We start from the raw sequence: 18356 nt of genomic DNA, 5'->3' as shown, positions 1-18356 counted from the left end.
TATATATATATATATATATATATATATATATATATATACACACACACACACATATATATATAACATAATAAAATTGTTTATTTAAGAATAAATATTGAGAGGGAATTGAAAGAAGGTAATCAAAAATACAAACTTCCAGTTATAAGATAAATAAGTATTAGGATGTAATATACAACATGATGACTACAGTTAACACTGCTTTATGCTATACAGTAAAACCTTGGATTGCGAGTGACTTGGTCTCGAGTGTTCCTCAAGACGAGCAAACATTTCTAATACATTTTAACTTGGTAAATGAGCGATGTCTTGCAATATGAGTAGTTTGTTTCCTGAATGAATTATGCTCGCAAACCAAGGTATTACAGTATTTGAAAGGTATTAAGAGAGTAGTCCTAAGAGTTCTCATTGCAAGAAGCAAAAATTTTTTTTCATTTTTTTTTCTTTTGTATCTATATAACATGATGGATGTTAACTTATTGTGACAATCATTTCACGATTTATATAAGTTAAGTCATTATGCTGTGCACATCTTATACAGTGCTATATGCAATTATACCTCAATAAAATGGGGGGAAAATATAAAAGAATAAATACTGAAAACATTTCCTTTAAGTAGATAGTATCACTGAAATATCAGAAAAACTTATGCAAGAAAAATAAAAGCAGTTAGAAACTCTTGGTTGGGAGGACTGCATAGACACTTCATGGTCTAAATATGCAGAAAATTGAAAATCTGGAAAATTTTAAGTAGTTGATTAGGGATCAGTAATGAGAATTCATTTAACTTTCAAGCTAGAAATACAATCCTTAGTAGCTTAGGAGTAACAGCATTAGATCCTACAGAAGGAAGAAAAATTCTAACAATTTCACAAACATCAAACATTTAGATAGTCATAATAATGCTAAGACCCCTGAAAGCATGTGATCGCAATTATGAAGATAACTACCAGAAGAACTAAAATTAGAAACAGCTAAAACTAAAAAGTCTGAAAAATACTATTTTGTTACATAAACATAGTTTTATATAATTTTTAAAAATTGTCCCTTAATATTTTGCATTTTAGCCATTTTTGACAGATTTGCATTGAAAGGGGTTCTAAAATAAAGAATCTGAAAGAAAATTATAGTCTCAGTCATAATTGTGGGTTGCATTAATGATTCCATAATCAATTATCGTTACCTAATTGAGGCCCAGGAAATATAGAAATATAACAATACCAGCATTGTTTGTGATTTAAAGAAGCATCTAAGAAGCACCGGGTCCCATTTGCTTTTGATATTAACCATATGGCACCAATAAATGATATTAAACTACTTCAAAGAGAAGTTATAAGTAAAGTTTCCCTACCCCTGCTGAGGTTGCTATTAGTTTTATGTCTTGAGTGTTCTGTTTTATGATATTTTGCTTTCTTGTTTTTACTACTGTTTAGTTAATAAAATGTCATACGCGGTAATCATAGATGTTAGGCTGAAATGAGGCAGACAAGAATAAATGGTTTCAAAAGCCGAGGAGTATTAAATGGTTTACTTTAGAAATGACTGATAGACATGTCTGGCAGCCAAAGATAAATCGAGGCTCACTAAAATCCAGCAAGTTATACTTGACTGAACTTGAGCTTGAGTCCTTCTAGAGAGATTTATATTTGATCATGGAATGCCCTCGGAACACTGACCTTCTTAAAACCTCCTTTTTTCCAGTTCACCAAAGCAGTGAAACACTTTGGGGAAGAGGCTGGCAAAATACAGCCAGATGAGTTCTTCGGCATTTTTGATCAGTTTCTTCAAGCTGTGTCAGAAGCCAAACAAGAGAATGAAAACATGAGAAAGAAGAAGGAAGAGGAGGAACGCCGAGCTCGCATGGAAGCCCAGGTAAAAGAATGATTAATTGGCAATCCCACCTCTGGGAAGTTCGGTTGCTGCAACTCTTTGGTTTGTCAACAGCGCTCTCATGCGCTGGCAAGAAGGACGGTACCAAAGTCTTCTCTCGAATGCTGCTGGGAGTTTAAATTGGTATAAAGTTTCTCTTGGGCAATTTGACAGTCTATATCCAAAGTCCGAATAACAATATCCACATCCTTTGATCTGGAATTCCATTTCTTAGAAATTATTCTAAAGAAATAATCATAAATTTGCACAAGAGAGCAGCGATCTTCATAATAGCCTCAACCTGGAAACAACCTAAATGCTTACCAACCAAACATTAGTTCTAAATGATGTAATAGCTACATAATGGAATATTGATGCAGCCCTGGAAAGTCATGTCTTTGAAGATTATTTACGTAATAATGCAAGAAAGATTACAAAATGATTTCTACATGAAATCTTTTTTTTTTTCTTAAAATAAGTGTTAATATAGAAAATGGTGGTGGGATAGTCCCCCCAAAAGTTCACAATGGTTACCTCTTGATACTAGAATTAAGAATGATTTTATTTCTGGTTTTGTTTATCTGAATTTTCTAAATTTTCTATAGAATATGTGTATTATTTGGCTTTTAATGGTAGTAACGTGGCATGGCAAGTTCCAGGCATCCACAGTAGATACAGACTAAGCCTTGGATGTAAGGAGAGTGGCCTGATGAGTGTTTGCTTTAGTCTTTCTGAACCATCAAAGAAACCAGTATTTGGGGTCTGTTTAATAGCAACAACTTTCTTGTTCCATTATGGAAATACAGATTGCTTCAAGGGCTCTTTTCTTAACTACGGTAGAATATCATGATGTGTACCTAGATTCGAATCACCGAGCAGTGGTGACTTTTCTTTATTCATTGCATCCACAATGAGCCCTTCTGTCCCAGTCACCCCTCTCGTGACATGCAGGGGCGTGAGCAGTTATAGATGAACATGTGGTGTGACTGAGGCTTTGCCGTATTTCACAGAATTCATCGCCCCTGAAAACAAAATACAACACTTCGGCACTTCCCTAAGAGGTTGCTTTCTTTTTGCAGCTCAAAGAACAACGGGAAAGGGAGCGTAAAATGAGGAAAGCAAAAGAGAATAGCGAGGAAAGCGGAGAGTTCGATGACCTGGTTTCAGCTTTACGCTCAGGAGAAGTATTTGACAAAGACCTTTCTAAACTGAAACGGAATCGCAAACGTATCACCAACCAGATGACGGACAGCAGCCGCGAGAGACCAGTCACAAAACTTAATTTCTAATTTTCCTTGAATACTTTTTTAGAAAGCTCATTAGCAGTCCTTTGAAGTGACTAGAACTTTTCATTACACTGCCTTGCAACCCGAACAGTGGCAATTTCTTCTTTCATCTGTGAGTGAATGGTGAATGTGTGTGTATGTAAATGTATGTGTATATGTATATTAAAAAGTGTATATAGAAGTCTGAGTGTTGTCTGGAGACCTATCTGTATGGTTAAAAGAAAACCTATGTTAATGTATGTGCTCGGAAACCGTTTGTGTATGCATTCATATTGAGTGTGGCTCATTTTCTTCCCCTGAACACCGTGACTGTTCAGAAGCACAATACTATCTCCTGAAAGAGATAACAGAGACATTCCCTAGAGTAAAAACAAAAACAAAAGACGAAGAAAACAAGCTTGAGAAATATTTTAGGGTTTCCAAGCTTGGTATACTTTGAAATTATTTTCATTGGTGAAACTGGTGTTGGAAAAATATAGATTTAAAGTGGTTTTTGATAGTTGACAATGTGATGCCGGTGCATTGCATCAGTAGCTGATAGGACCAGCTTCGAATTTCTGACATTGGTGCGGGGATACTGTCTGTAAATGTTTATTGAGGACATCTTGCACACAATCTGAATTATGTAGAATGTCATTCAGAATTTTTTTATGTATTTAAAACTTGAACATCAGTCCCCCCCACCACCCCCCCAACTTCATCGAGTTCTCTGCCAAGTGCTCTTGATGATTTCTTTACATTGCTTTTGGAAGGCACATGATTCATCCAAATGCAATCGGTGGTCTTGTTAAAGAACAGGATGCCAGAATGTGCATGTTGTTCTAAGAATATAGATATATAAGCTTTAAAAATAAAATTCCCCACCCAACACCTAAAAGGAGGAATTCTCTGAAGGGATAAAAATTATTTTAAAAAACTTTATGGGTTGCCTTTTTTTTTTTTTTTTTTTTTTTTTTTTTTTTTTTTTNTTTGTATTTTCTGTTTTGTAGGACAAGCTGCGTCTTCTGTAAATATAGGTCTGGAGTAGAGGACACTTAGTAAATGCACAAAATGTCAACAACACCAACAGAGATGCCAAGATCTATTTATCTCCAAGTATGGTTGAAGTGGTTTCCTGTTTATATGTTGTCATTTTAAATTGTGTGTCAGTAAAGCTACCTGTAAAATTTCAGTCCAAAAGATAAAGCTCTCAGGGAGAAATGAATAAAAACAATGGACATTAGAAAATAAAATATAGATGCTTACCATTAACCTACCAACTCTTAATATCCTTAAATTATATGATATATAAAGAGGACTGTTACTTTGTTTTTTCTTTTGCTTTGCTTTATTTATTTGTAGTGGGGGAGGGGAGCTAAGGCTCTCTTTTTTTCTTTCCATTGATCTGTTGTGATTTGGGTTTCCTGTGGAGAGAGTAGTTTGTCCTGTTGCACTAGAACATTATTTACTCACTAAATTGAGTTTTTCAGTCAAGTAACAAATATTTATTATACCCACTGTGTGCCAGGCATAGTAGGGCTACAATGGTAAGCAAGACAGAACCCCTGCCCCCAAGGAGCTCACGTTCTAATGGGGATATTGAGGGGTGAACAGAATACCAATGTGCGCTGTACAGGAATCGTGCTATTTAAAGATAATTTGTATAAACTATAATGCTTAGCACAGACGACGCGGTCTCTGCGCTATGTGAAAGCTGTGAAATAGTGCTCTAAGAGTTGTCAAGAGCTGTGGTTTTTACATTTTTCCCCTCATTGCAACATTTAGTGACTTTCTACACATTATGGAAGTAAACGAGTCTAGCAAGTGAAACAGTCATAAATACACAGCAGAGGATGCGCTCCCCCCACCCAGTTACCCAGGTCTGCAAATACACCGTATTAAAGGTGCCAGCAGAGACGTTGCTCAGAAAAGGCTTAGAGATGCGGAGGAGTGGGATATGCCGATGGATTTGTCCATTCCTTAACTAAAGTGCCTCTATGTACATTCTTTTCTATTTATAGCAGGAGAAATTTGGTCTGGCTCAGTCGGGGAACTGGATTTTGAAAATGGCTTTGTTTTACAGTTTAAGGAATGGACAAGTGGATGGAGAGTCACGTAAAGCAGCACATTTGTGTGTCATGTCCCTCCTGCCCCTTTGGCATCATCCTCATTTTGATAAGGCCATCCTGGTAGGCCCTCTTTGCCATTTCCATTTTTCATTTCTTTCCCCAAAAGCTGTGTGCAGGTAATTCCATGTGCCATTGTTTAAAAAAAAAAAATCTACTTTTTAGATTGGTGCTGGTGTAAGTAGCCACTTTTCTCTCTTGGGTGTGTATTTTCAAGTTTTTTGTTTGTTTTTTTAAATTAATGCCAAAAAGAAGAAGCATTATAATTTGTAAACTTAATTATATGTCTTGTATCTTATTAGCTTAGTAGTTGGAACCACTTAGTCTTTAGGTGCAAGACTGTTGTTACAGTACCATGAAAAAAATGTTGTATGTGTTATGAGATTGTACATTTTTTTTAAATAGCAATATGCAATAAAGAGATGAATTCATTGGGTGTATGCATATGCTTTCTATGAGTTATTAAAATAGCATTATCAAATTTCTTTGCACTTTTCCACCATTAAATTTAAATATTACTAGTTGTTTACTAAGAATTATATACATATTTTTTTTAACTTGTACACACTGCACCTAGAAGGGTTTAGTTTTCTACTATGGCAGCATTCAGTATGTCCACAGACTACCATAGGCTGCCTCTTTCTAGAACCTCTTCTCTTTTTTTTAGCTGAGCCATCCTGCCACCTGTTGGCAGCTCAATGGCTGCTGAACTGAGGCCACAAATCGAACCAGCGACCCTGTTGCTCAGAGCTCACACTCTTGAGCAAGCTCTTAACCAACTGAGCCACTCTGCCAGGCCCCTCTGTAACCTCTTTGCATGACTCTGAGTTACACAGTTTCTTGGTGGGGCTACTGATGAAATTATTCAACTGAAAGTACTGAAAAGACTCTCTAGTCTGGAAACAAAACCTTTTCCATTTGAAGCATTTCCTTTAAAAAAAAGTAACTTAGGATATAGGTCAATATGGGAAGTGTCACCTGTACAGAACAAGGAAGGTGGATTTCATCCTCTGAAAACCAGGTTTTCTTGGCTCCACATCACTGGCTGGTTGGCTGTCCTCAGCCCAGTTTGAAGTCAAGCTGAAAAATTGCCCTTGATAAAGGGCACAAGCCCTTTTGATTTTTGGAATGGACTCATGATGTTCTTATAATTGTTAACCCTCTTGTTTTTCATCTAGGCGCTGGGTAATGCATAATAAGTATCCAAAGGCTGGTTTGTTCTCATTCAGATGGGAGAGACTTGTGCATGTTGGGATGAATTTTATATTCCATCCCACCAACGGAATATAGTACCATTGCCTATTTGTACATTTTGAGTGAGGAGCTACATACAGAGCCATCTAGACCTTCAGTTGCTCTGAGTGTATTGATAGAAATAGGGGAAAACATGAAACTTTCCAATCATTACTCTTATTTTTATGTCTTTGGTTCCCCCCTAATAACCATTATTGGGGAAAATGTGCTTCTGTCAAGAGGTGAAGCTATTTAATCCCTCGAGAACTTTGCCCCTTTTCTGTAACTGAACATGGGTTTATGTGAGACAAAAGGATAATCTTTATTAAACTAGTGTAAACAATTATTCAAAAGACTGAATTCTAAAAGAATTTTTCATGAGATTTTTTCTTTAATATCAGCTGTTTCCTATCAAGTGGTAAACCTAAATAACTCTCAAGGTTTAACGGTTACTTGATACCATTCAGTTCCATGAACACTAGCTTTGAGAACCATTGGACTATGTGTAGAGAAATGTAAAGTCAAGATTCTAGGGCTTCTCGCAGTGGGGTTATTTTTAGACCATCACTACGCTGAGTTAGGTGCCCATTTTCTCTAAATGGTCTACACTGGTTTAAGTATAGCTCTTTTCCCCCTGTTAATATGAGCTGTACTGAAGTCTGAAAACCTGTTGAGTCCATAATTACAACATGGCTTAAAGTCTATATTTTATCTTAGAGAAAGTTTGGAAACCTGGAGGAAAGAGTTTCTTGTTTATCAGGATTTTTACATTTTCCATAGCAAAGACCAATCAAAATTATTTTTCATCAGTCTTGTGGGGAAAACCTCAGAGCTAACCTTTGGTCTCTTCCCTGATATGCATTTGTCTACAGCAGTCAACTGTGTTTCCATGGTGTCAAACAAACAACATGAACACAGGATTGCTCACTATGGGTTTTTGACAAAAGAGATCCTTGTTTTTATCAAACCTTTATATGTTTTTCATGGGAAAGAGGTTTCAAAGTATAATTTTTCCATGTCATATGAAGTAAAGTATTTGTTCTCTCTGCCTGTGGTTTCTTTGAGAGAAGGAAGAAAAGAAACAGTTCAATACTGCTCTTCGGTACCTTCTCCCATTTCATTTACGCCCTTATGGTCATGTGGGGACATTTCTGTGGCAAAGGAGTCTGCAGTCCCCCATGTGATTGTCAGTGTCCCCACCCCCACCCCCACCCCTACCTCCAGTGTAGAGAAACTTCCCTATGTCTAATGAGATTTGGGGACCACATGACTTCCGGAATGGGAAGGGGTGCCTGGAGAGGGGGTGATTGTGATGCTGAGCAATGACTCAGGGAAACAGGCACAAGGGAGAGAAGGAAGTGCCTCTACCAGCCTCTTGAAAAGAGAAAAACGCCTGTATACATGGCCAGGCACTTTCCTACCAGGTCAGGTTAAGCTGCCCTGCTCCCTGGCACATGTCCCCTCAGCTAAACTCCCTTTGATAACTTATGTGCTCCTTGCCTTCCCCAGTTTATCCAGTTCTGGGTATAGCTCCAAAAAACAGCCCAACAGGGTAGCTTTTCATTATACTTCCTTGGGCTTCCATATAGACCACCACCCTTGAAGACTTCAGCCCCACCTCTAAAAACTCCTGGGCAACTCTTAGACCTATAGGACCATGCTGTCCATTTCTTAACTCTACTTCAGAAGCCAGGGGGAAGAACTAAAAGGAAAGGTTGCTTTCTAGTGAGCTAGCCACACTTAGTTCTGATTATAAGCCTGTAGGATTTCCAGTTTAAGATCGTTTCTCCAAGTTCACTGTCATTAGAAGGTTCACAAGGAGATACTGTCCTTCCTCCTTCTCTTTCTTTCCTCAAACCAGCTCCTTCCCATCGTCATAAAGGCTTCATTATTAGGAATTCTCTTAAAAGAACTTTTGCAGAAAACAGCCCTCTCCTACTGCCTCGAATGTGAGATATTTGACCCTAAAATGCGGCTGCTGTTTGGTGACCTGACGTTTTTAATGCTGGTGAGTTCACACTGAAAGCTTGGCCTTCCAGTGTCTGCAGAGCCACTGCTAGGCATGGGGTCACTGCTCAGGGATTAATGCCATGGGCAAAGGAGCCTCTCACAGGATCTGGAGAAAGGATGCTTTGAGGTCAATTGGCCTTGACTTTACCTCACTAGCATGTGGCAAAGGTGACCCTGATAAATCCTAAAACCACCTATGTTCATTAAAGCATTCCCCACAGAAAACCGTTCCCAAACTCCTGTGTGCCAAGCCGCACAGTAGAACCAAATAACTCTGAGTTACAGATTTGTTTGTTGCCATTGGACATGAGCTGTGACCTTAGGTGAGTCTTCTAAACGTCTTTATTTGCCTTTCTGGAAGCTGGACAGAACAGTTGTAAAGCTTCCCATTACTGGATGTAGCAGTCCTGACTTAGGTTCCCAGTACCTAGTCGCTGGGGATTCACTGCAGCCCACTTACTAACGAGAATTAGACACTCTCCTGATTGCACTGTTTTTCGGCCACAGCCAAGAAGCCCGGCCTCCGCCTGGCTGTATGGGAAGGGGAAAGGTGGAAGGGCAGTTGTTTAGAGCAGTTTCAGCATTAAAGAGGCTCGTTTCAGGATTCCCTTTTATTTTACCAGGTAACTGTGGTAACATGGATCCTCAGAGCCTCATCAGTCTTGCACCAAAACCACGTGCATTGATTTAGTCTTCAAATCAATGTATATCATTAATATGGCTTTTCCCTGTAGAGACTGCGGTGACTTAGAAAGAGTGTGGTTGGGAGAAAAGGCAGAACAAATCAAACTAAATGGATGGGCTCACTGCTGTCTTCACTGGAGTGGCCACAGCTGGAGTGTTGGGTTCTCAGGGACGCTGCATTTTAAGAGCAACACTAACAGACAAAAATGCATCCTGGTAAGGAGGTTTAAAAGCTGACTCCGAAGCATCCACTGACAAGAAACTTTTAGCCTGCAAAACAAATTAGCAAGGACGTCTGACAGCCCACCTCAAGGAGAAGACTTACTTTGTGTTTCACCAGACGTCAGGAATACAACCAATGGGTGAAAGTCACTGACAAAGCGTTTTCATTTTTCTTAACCTGTAGAAAACTTTCAAACTCCTTTAACAGCCAGCAATTGAAAACGTGCCACGTAAGATGCTGAGTATGCCCATCTTTAGAGACAGTCAAACCTCTAAACTGGATGCCCAGGGACTGATGACTACCCATCATATCAGGCATGTTGTCAGAAGTTTGGGACTAAGTAGCAGGTTGAATAAATGATTTTTAAAAACCTTTTATTTGGAAATAATTTCAAACTTACAAGAACAATGCAAAATTAGAATAGCATAAGGAATACCCTATGTGCCCCTGAATCACTGTTGTTAACATTTTGCCCCATTTGTTTGATCATTTGTTCTTTTGCTCTCTCTTTGTCTGTGTATATGTATACACATGATCTTTTTTCCTGAACCATTAAAGAGTAAGTTGTATACAGCATGGCCCTTAATTCCCAAATACTCCAGTGGGCATTTCTAAGAATAACTTTAGTATATTTATCAACTTCATAAATTTATATCGACATTGTTATCTGATCAACTATCCATGTTCCAATTTTGTCAGTTGATAAAATAATGAATGTCCTTTATAGCATTTTCCCCCATCCAGAAAAGGATCTAGTCCAAGATCAGGTACTGTACTCAGTTGTCATCTCTCCTTTCAGCCTCTTATACTCTTTAACCCATCTCTGTCTTTTATGACATTGACATGTTTAAAGCAAAGTCCTGTGATAGGCAGAATATTGGCCCCCAAAGATGTTCATGTCCTAACCTCCAGAATTTGCAAATATGTTATCTCACATAGCAAAGAGAATTTTGATTAAGGATCTCGAGACAGGAAGGTTATCCTGGATCACCCACATGGGCCCAATGTCATCACAGGCGTCCTTATGAGAGGGCGGCAGAAGGATCTGAGTCAGAAGATGTGAGAAAGGAAGCAGAGGGTGGAGTAATTAATGCGATTGCTGGCTTTGAAGATGGAAGGGCACCATGGCCAAAGAATACAAATCCCCCCACCCACCTTTTTTCCTTTAACTGTAATTTTCCTTGTACTTTGTCTGATTTTTTGTTGTTGTTGTTGTTAGATTAAGGTTATGCATTCTTGTCTGGAAAATAGCATAGGTGTTATCAGGGAATCACATCTATGTCCCTCATAGGTAGCATAAATTTTCATCACTCAGTCAAGATGTCACCCATTTCTTCTCTGTATAATTACAGGGTTTTGTTCTCTCTTGCAATGAATAAGCTGTCTTCTCCTCATCAAAATTTCCCCCTAGATTTAGCATCCATTAATGATTCTTACGTGCACCAATCTTTACTATAATGGTTGAAAAATGATAATATAGTTCAGCTCCAACACTCTCTCCACAATTACCAGTTGGCCTCAGCATTTTACTTTAAGCAAAAGTTCTCTCACCTTTCCGCTGTTAATTTACTTCTGATCATTATGAGCTCATGAATTCCTACTTTTTCCAGTGGCTTATAATTCATTACTCGACTTAATTATTTTTATGCTCAAATTATTCCAGATTTGGGCTGAGGGAGCTGTCTCAAGTTTGCTCCTGTATCCATGTAATATGTCCCATTTTTAAAAAGTATTTCTTAACTTTCTGGCATAACAATAGTTCCAAGTTTATCTTGTACCTACCCTGCCAGCCTTGGAGTGAGCCATTTATCCAAGGAACTCTGATGCTTTTAGTGAGAAATGGTATTAGAGGCTGAGATTAACTTTGTTTCTTGACCCATTTCACAGACAGTAAGGAAATGTATACATGCGTACATACATATAACACACATACACACAAATATGCATGTGCACATAAACATATATATATATATATATATATATATATACACTTGTTTTAGAAATGATGACTTCACACCAATACCTAATCCATCCCCACAGGGTCTTCCCTTGCTTTCCCCTGTTCCATATTTGTATGTGCATTCTTCCATAATGAGAACACTAACTCCCAACCACGTAACACATTTACCCATTTGTTCAATCCTATGTTGAATCTAAAAGAGTGTCAAAATTGCTTCTTACCTAACACTACCAAAAAATCTACCCTACTAGAGAGTGCAAAATTTGTACTTCTTGCCTCTCTACTTCCCCTCCCACGTTACACTCTTTTCCAGACTGAAGTATATAATCAAAAATTGTGTTCATAAATTACTTGGATTGGTCCTGTCCTCTTTTTTAAAAAGATTTTTATTGAAAATATAGTTAGTATACAGTATTATATTAGTTTTGGGTGTATACAATAGTTATTCAACATTTATATATCTAAAGAAGTGATCACCATGATAGTCCAGCAACCATCTGACACCATACCACGTTATCACAACATTATTGACTATATTTCCTATGCTGTACATTACATCCCCATGAATTATTTGTTTTTTACTTGGAAATTTGGACCTCTTATTCCCCTTCACCATTTCCCACCCTTTTTAATTTTGCAATTACAGTTGACATCAGTATTATTTTAGATTAATTTCACATGTACAGCATAGTGGTTAAACATTTATATAATTTAAGAAGTGTTCCCCCTGACTGGTCTAGTACTCATCTGACGCCATATGTAGTTAGTCCAATATTATTGACTATATTTCTTATGCTATCCCCTACATCCCCATGACTACTTTGTAACAACCAATTTGTGCTTCTTAATCCCTTCTCCCTTTTCACCCACCACCCCAATGCCTCTCCCTTCTGGCAATCATCAAAATGTTCTCTGTATCTGAATCTGTTTCTGTTTTGTTTGTTTATTTTGTCCTTTAGATTTCACATATAAGTGAAATCACATTGCATCTGTCTTTTACTGTCGGACATACTCTATCTACTCAGCACATACCCTCAAGGTCCATCGCATGCCACCACAGATGGCAAGAACCCATTCCATTCCCTGGCCAATCTATACTCCATTGTATATATGTATCACCTCCTTTTTATCCATTCTTCTATCGATGGACACCCGGGCTGGCTCCACATCTTGGTCATTGCAAACAATACTACAATGCCATATGGATGCACATGTCCCCTCAAAGTAGTGTTTGGGTTTCTTCAGATAAATACCCAGAAGTGGGATTACTGGGTCCTTTGTCTCTTGTTATAGCATTTGTTTTAAAGCTTATTTTGTCTGGTATAAGTATTGCTACCTAGCTTTTGTTTGTTTTGTTTCCATTTTAATGAAGTAACTTTTTCCATCCCTTTACTTTCAGTCTGTGTGTGTCTTTCACTCTGAAGTGAGTCTGTTGTAGGCAGCATATGCAAGGGTTTTGTTTTCTTACCCATTCAGCCACCCTATGTTGTTGGGGGTTTTTTAAAGATTTTTATTGGGGAATTGGGGGAAAGGAACAGCATTGGAGAATTGGGGGAAGGATAACAGACAAGTTGCTGTCCTTTTGTTCTTCAGTCTAGTTGTGGAGGACATCGCTTCACTGGCCCATTTTGGTATTGTGATCATTGAGCTCTTCCTGGGTGAGGCAGTTGCTTGCTGGCCATTGGACAGCCACTCATGGCGGCTCAGGGCAGTTCATGAAAGCACACACCAGCTGCTGGCCAGCCCCACTGCAGCCTACACCGTTGCTGGTGACTCATGGCAGTCCAGCTCCAGGTCGAGCTGTTGTTCACTATCTTAGCTGTAGAGGGTGCTGTGTCACTGGCCTTCATGTAGGATCTGAACCGGGTCCCTGCTGCTCAGAGCTGGTGTCCCAAGCCAACTCTTAACCAACGTGCCATTCGGCCAGTCCCACCCTATGTTTTTTATTAGACTATTTAATCCAATTACATTGAGAGCAATCGTTGATAGATATGTAGTTATTGCCATTATTCATATTTTTCATTTTTTTTCCCCCTATCTTAGAGAAGTCCCTCTAACATTCCTTGTAATACTAGTTTGGTGGTGATGAACTCCTTTAGCTTTTTCTTGTCTGGGAAGCTCTTTATCTGTCCTTCGATTCTAAATGATAGCTTTGCTAGGTAGAGTAATCTTGGTTGTAGGTCCTTGCTTTTCATCACTTTGAATATTTTGTGCCAATCCCTTCTGGCCTGCAAAGTTTCTGTTGAGAAATCTGCTGACAGTCTTATAGGAGCTCCCTTGTAGGTAACTAACTGCTTTTCCCTTGCTGCTTCTAGAATTCTCTCTTTGTCTTTAACCTTTGCTATTTTAATTATGATGTGTCTTGGTGTGGGACTGTTTGGGTTCATCTTGTTGGGCACTCACTAAGCTTCCTAGACTTGCATGTCTATTTCCTTTGCCAAGTTAAGAAAGTTTTCAGTCATTATTTTTTCAAATAGATTCTCAATCTCTTCCTTTCTCTTTTCTCCTGGTACCCCTATGATGCAAATGTTGTTACGCTTGGTGTTGTCCCAGAGGTCTCTTCAACTATCCTCATTTTTTTATTCATTTTTCTTTTTACTGTTCCAATTGGGTGTTTTTTGCTACCTTGTCTTTCAAATTGCTGATTCAATCCTCAGCTTCATCTAGTCTGCTGGTGACTCCTTCTAGTGCATTCTTCATTTCAGTATGTTCTTCACTTCTGACAGCTGACTGGTCCTTTTTTATGGTTCTTATGTCCTTTTTTATGCTTGCTAATTCTTTCTTGAAGTTCTCACTAAGATTCTTGAGTATCCTTATAATCATTGTTTTGAACTCTGTATCTGGTAGGTTGCTTACCTCCATTTTGTTTAGTTCTGTTTCTGGAGTTTTCTCCTGTTCTTTCATTTGGGACATATTTCTTTGTTTCCTAATTTTGGCTACCTCTCTGTGTTTTTTTCTATGTATTAGGTAGGGCTGCTTATGTCTCTCTGTCTTGCCAGGTGGCCTTATGCAGTAGGAGTCCTGTGGGACCCAGTGGCACAGTGTCCGTGGTCACCTGAGCTGGGTGCTCCAAGAGTGTCGCTTGTGTGGGTTGTGTGTACCCTCCTGTTATAGTTGAGCCTTGATTGCTGTTGGCATGTCAGTGGGTGGAATTGACCCTCAGGCTGACTGGCTGTGGTGTTTGACCATGTCCACAACTAACAGGCTGCTGTGTGTGGGGCTTACCCCATGGAGGGAGCGGGATTCACCCCAGCAGGCTCTGGTGCCTGTTGAGATCATCCTTTGTGTGTGCCACTTGTGGCACTATTTTGGTGGTGTCTGCTGTGGTCTGAAGTAAACCTCCAAGCATATTGGTACAGGGGTCTTTTGGAAGGGGCTCCAATGCAGACCCAGGTCACCCACTGCCTGTGACCAGCCAGGGAGTACCTAGTAGGAGCTACATAATGATCCACAGTTGTTCTATGCCTGTGCTATACCTGGAGGCATGTGGGACAGGCCATGTTGTGAACTGAAAACAGCTGCCACCAGTACTGGGTATTGGGTAGCTCTGAAAAAAGCCACTGATAAAGCCTCCTGTGGTTTGCAAGTTAGGTGAGTCAGGGTCTCAGTGAGTCAGCAGGGTGGAGCAGTGGAGCTCATCTGGCCAATCAGATTCAGATTTGGCCTGTGGGGCGGGCTCAACACAGGAAAGACGGTGCCCAGCTGAACGGAGGAGGATCTCCTTGCAGGGAAAATGGCGACTGTCCTCCAGCCCTTGCTTCGAGCCACACACCTCAGTCTGCCTCCTGTCCTCTGACACACCCTGAGTTACTGTCCCTCCACTGGAGCCCAAGGTGAGTGCCTGTGAGTGAGAGAGTTTGTGTGCAGGCCATTTAAGAAAACATCTGGGTTTCCCACAGCCTTCTGTGCCACCCAGATGGTCAGAATCCCCACTGGTTTTTACAGCCAGAAGTTGCAGGGGCTCCTCTTCCTGGTACCAGAACTCTGGACTGGAGAGCCTGGTTTGGGGGCTGGGGTCCCTCACTCCTTCATGGGGGACCTCTGTAGCCAAAATATCTCTTCCGGTTTTCAACCGCCACACGTAAGTTTGGAACCAGCCTGTTCCACGTCTCCACTCCTCCTACCAGTCTCGCCGTGGCTTCTTCTTTATATCCTTAGTTAGGATATAGACTTCACATGGTTCTCCAGGTTGACTGTTCTATAATTTAGTTGTAATATTGATGTGTTCATGGGATGAGGCAAACACAGCGTTTATCTACTCCACCATTTTGGATCTCCTCTGTCCTTATTTTTTTCCCTCTCCTTCAGTATGGTTATAATAATCATGTGAAATACCTAGATTCATTTGTTTCCATTTTCTTCCCATTTTAGTTAGGTTTTGTCCCCTTCTAATTCTTATTGATTTAATTTTATTTTGGGGCTATACAGACTAATATACTTCAAAGTCAAAACTATATGGAAAGGTGTACTCAGAGAAGTGTGTCACCCTCTCGTACAACTTTCACCTCACTCGACCTTGTAGGTATCCAACTTTAATGTTTTCTGCTTTATCTTTCCTTTGTTTCTTTTGCAGTGATAAAGACATATGTAGTTCATGTAAGTTTACTTTTTTTTTCTCCTTTTTTGCACAAAAGGTAGTGTATTACAAATACGCTCTTTTGAAGTGATCCTTTTACACTTAATATCTGCTGGAAATCACCCTGTATCAATTCATTCGGCTCTTCAACTTCATTCTTCTTTTACAGCTGCATAGTACTCCATTGTGTGTAGGCAGCATAGTTTATTCAACCAATCTTCAATATTTTCCAATTATAACATTGCAGTGAATAACCTTGTGCATCTCTATTTATTATTGTTGGAGATATATTTCCAATATAAACTCCTAGAAGTGGAATTGCTGGGTCAAAGAGTAGACACATGGGTCATTTTGTTAAAGATTGCTAAATTACCCTGATAAGGATTGTGCCGTTTTGCATTCCCACCAGCTATGCGTAAGTGTGCCTAATGAATTCAGTCAATTCTCACTATCTCCATTGTTATTATCCTGGACTAAGCACCATCATCTCTCTTCTAGATTATGACAATGGCTTCCTAACTGGTCTCTTTGCTTCAGCCTTTTCTGCTGTAATGTATTATTACAGCAGCTGAGGTGATGCTTTTAAATGCATGTAAAATCATGTCACTCTGCTTAAGCTCTCCAGAGGCTTCCTATCTCACTTAGAAGTAAATGTGACAATTCTCACAATGGCCTCCTAGACGCTGCATGATCTGGAAACCATCCCAGTACCATCACCCTTCCGATCTCATCTTCACTGCTTTCCTTCTTCCTCCCTTTGCTACAGCTGCACTGGCTTCTTCCCCTTCCTTGATCATATCAACCACCAACCTACATCAGAGTCTTTGCACTTTTATTTCTTTTGCCTAAAACAACCTTCCCTTAGACATCACATCACTTTTTCTGTCATTTACTCCAGGTCTTTCTTCTAATGTAACCTTCTCAGTAAAGACTTCATCGCCGCTCAGTGTACAAGTACAACCCATGCTCATCCCAGCAACCACCCCTATTCTCTGCTCTATTTTTCTTCAGAACACTTAGTATCATATATTTTGTATATCATTTGTTTATTATGTCTCCTGTTCCTACCGCACCCATTAGTATAAAAACTCCATGAAGTTACAGATGTGTATTTTGTTCACCGAGTATTCCAGCACATGGAACAACGTCTAGTATACTGGAGGATCTCGATAATATTTGTTCGGTGGACTCCGACCCACCCAGGCCTCTGCTCGCTGTGGGCTCGTCTTGGCGACCGCGCAGAGGCCTTTCCACCTGGTGGTGTTCGGCGTTTCTGGCTTTACAGGCCAGTTTGTGACCAAGGAGGTGGCCCGGGAGCAGGTGGACCCCGAGGGGAACTGCCGCCTGCCCTGGGCCGTGGCTGGCCGTTCCCGGGAGAAGCTGCAGGGCATGCTGGAGAGGGCTGCCCTGAAGCTGGGAAGACCTACACTGTCATCTGAAGTTGGAATAATAATTTGTGATATCAGTAATCCAGCCTCACTTGATGAAATGGCTAAACAGGCAACACTTGTCGTCAATTGTGTAGGACCCTATCGATTTTATGGAGAACCTGTAGTAAAAGCATGTGTTGAAAATGGCACTAGCTGTATTGACGTCTCTGGAGAACCTCAGTTTCTGGAACTAATATATTGGAAGTATCATGAGAAAGCTGCAGAAAAAGGGGTTTATATCATTGGAAGTAGTGGCTTTGACTCCATTCCAGCAGATCTGGGAGTATTATATACCAGAAATAAAATGAAAGGTACTTTGACTGCTGTGGAAAGTTACCTAACTCTACATTCAGGACCTGAGGGGATGTGCTTTCATGATGGTACCTGGAAGTCAGCAGTTTATGGTTTTGGAGAGCACAGTAGTTTGAAAAAACTACGAAAGGAGTCAAATTTGAAACGTGTTCCAATTGTTGGTCCAAAATTGAAAAGAAGGTGGCCAGTTTCTTACTGCAGAGAGCTCAGCAGCTACTCCATTCCTTTCATGGGATTGGATGTGTCTGTTGTGAAGCAGACTCATCGTTATTTGTATGAAAATTTAGAGCAATCACCTGTTCAGTATGCTGCTTATGTAGCCGTGGGAGGCATCACCTCTGTCATTAAGCTGATGTTTGCAGGACTTTTCTTTTTATTCTTTGTAAGGTTTGTCATTGGAAGGCCGCTTCTCATAAAATTCTCAAAGGCTCTTCTCCTTTGGTTATTTTTCAAAACAAGGTCCAACACAAAAACAGATGGATGCCACATCGTTTACAACGACGTTCTTTGGTCAAGGATACAGCCCAAACTTTTGTCCCGATAAGAACAAACCAAATATAAGAATTTGTACCCAAGTGAAAGGACCAGAGCCTGGCTACGTAGCCACCCCCATAGCTATGGTCCAGGCAGCCATGACTCTTCTGAAAGATGCTTCTGATCTTCCTAAGGCG

General features: G+C 39.9%; 1 protein-coding gene and 1 pseudogene across 1 annotated transcript in view; both read left to right on the top strand.

The window, feature by feature from the left end:
• The window catches only part of DAAM1 (dishevelled associated activator of morphogenesis 1), a 173058-nt gene extending 167361 nt beyond the window's left edge, over positions 1-5697 (top strand). The window contains exons 25-26 of the mRNA XM_019646065.1: positions 1699-1869; positions 2946-5697. Coding sequence (XP_019501610.1) covers positions 1699-1869; positions 2946-3155 — 381 coding nt within the window. The 3' untranslated portion in view covers positions 3156-5697. The remainder of the gene's footprint in view (positions 1-1698; positions 1870-2945) is intronic.
• A 2762-nt stretch (positions 5698-8459) lies between these two features.
• LOC109384573 (saccharopine dehydrogenase-like oxidoreductase pseudogene) overlaps positions 8460-18356 on the top strand; it is a 24679-nt pseudogene continuing 14782 nt past the window's right edge.

The sequence above is a fragment of the Hipposideros armiger genome, unplaced genomic scaffold, assembly GCF_001890085.2.
Source record: "Hipposideros armiger isolate ML-2016 unplaced genomic scaffold, ASM189008v1 scaffold_5, whole genome shotgun sequence".
In the NCBI taxonomy this organism is placed as follows: Eukaryota; Metazoa; Chordata; class Mammalia; order Chiroptera; family Hipposideridae; genus Hipposideros; species Hipposideros armiger.
Note: the sequence above shows the minus strand (reverse complement) of the source record. Positions and strands in the feature narration are given on the sequence as shown.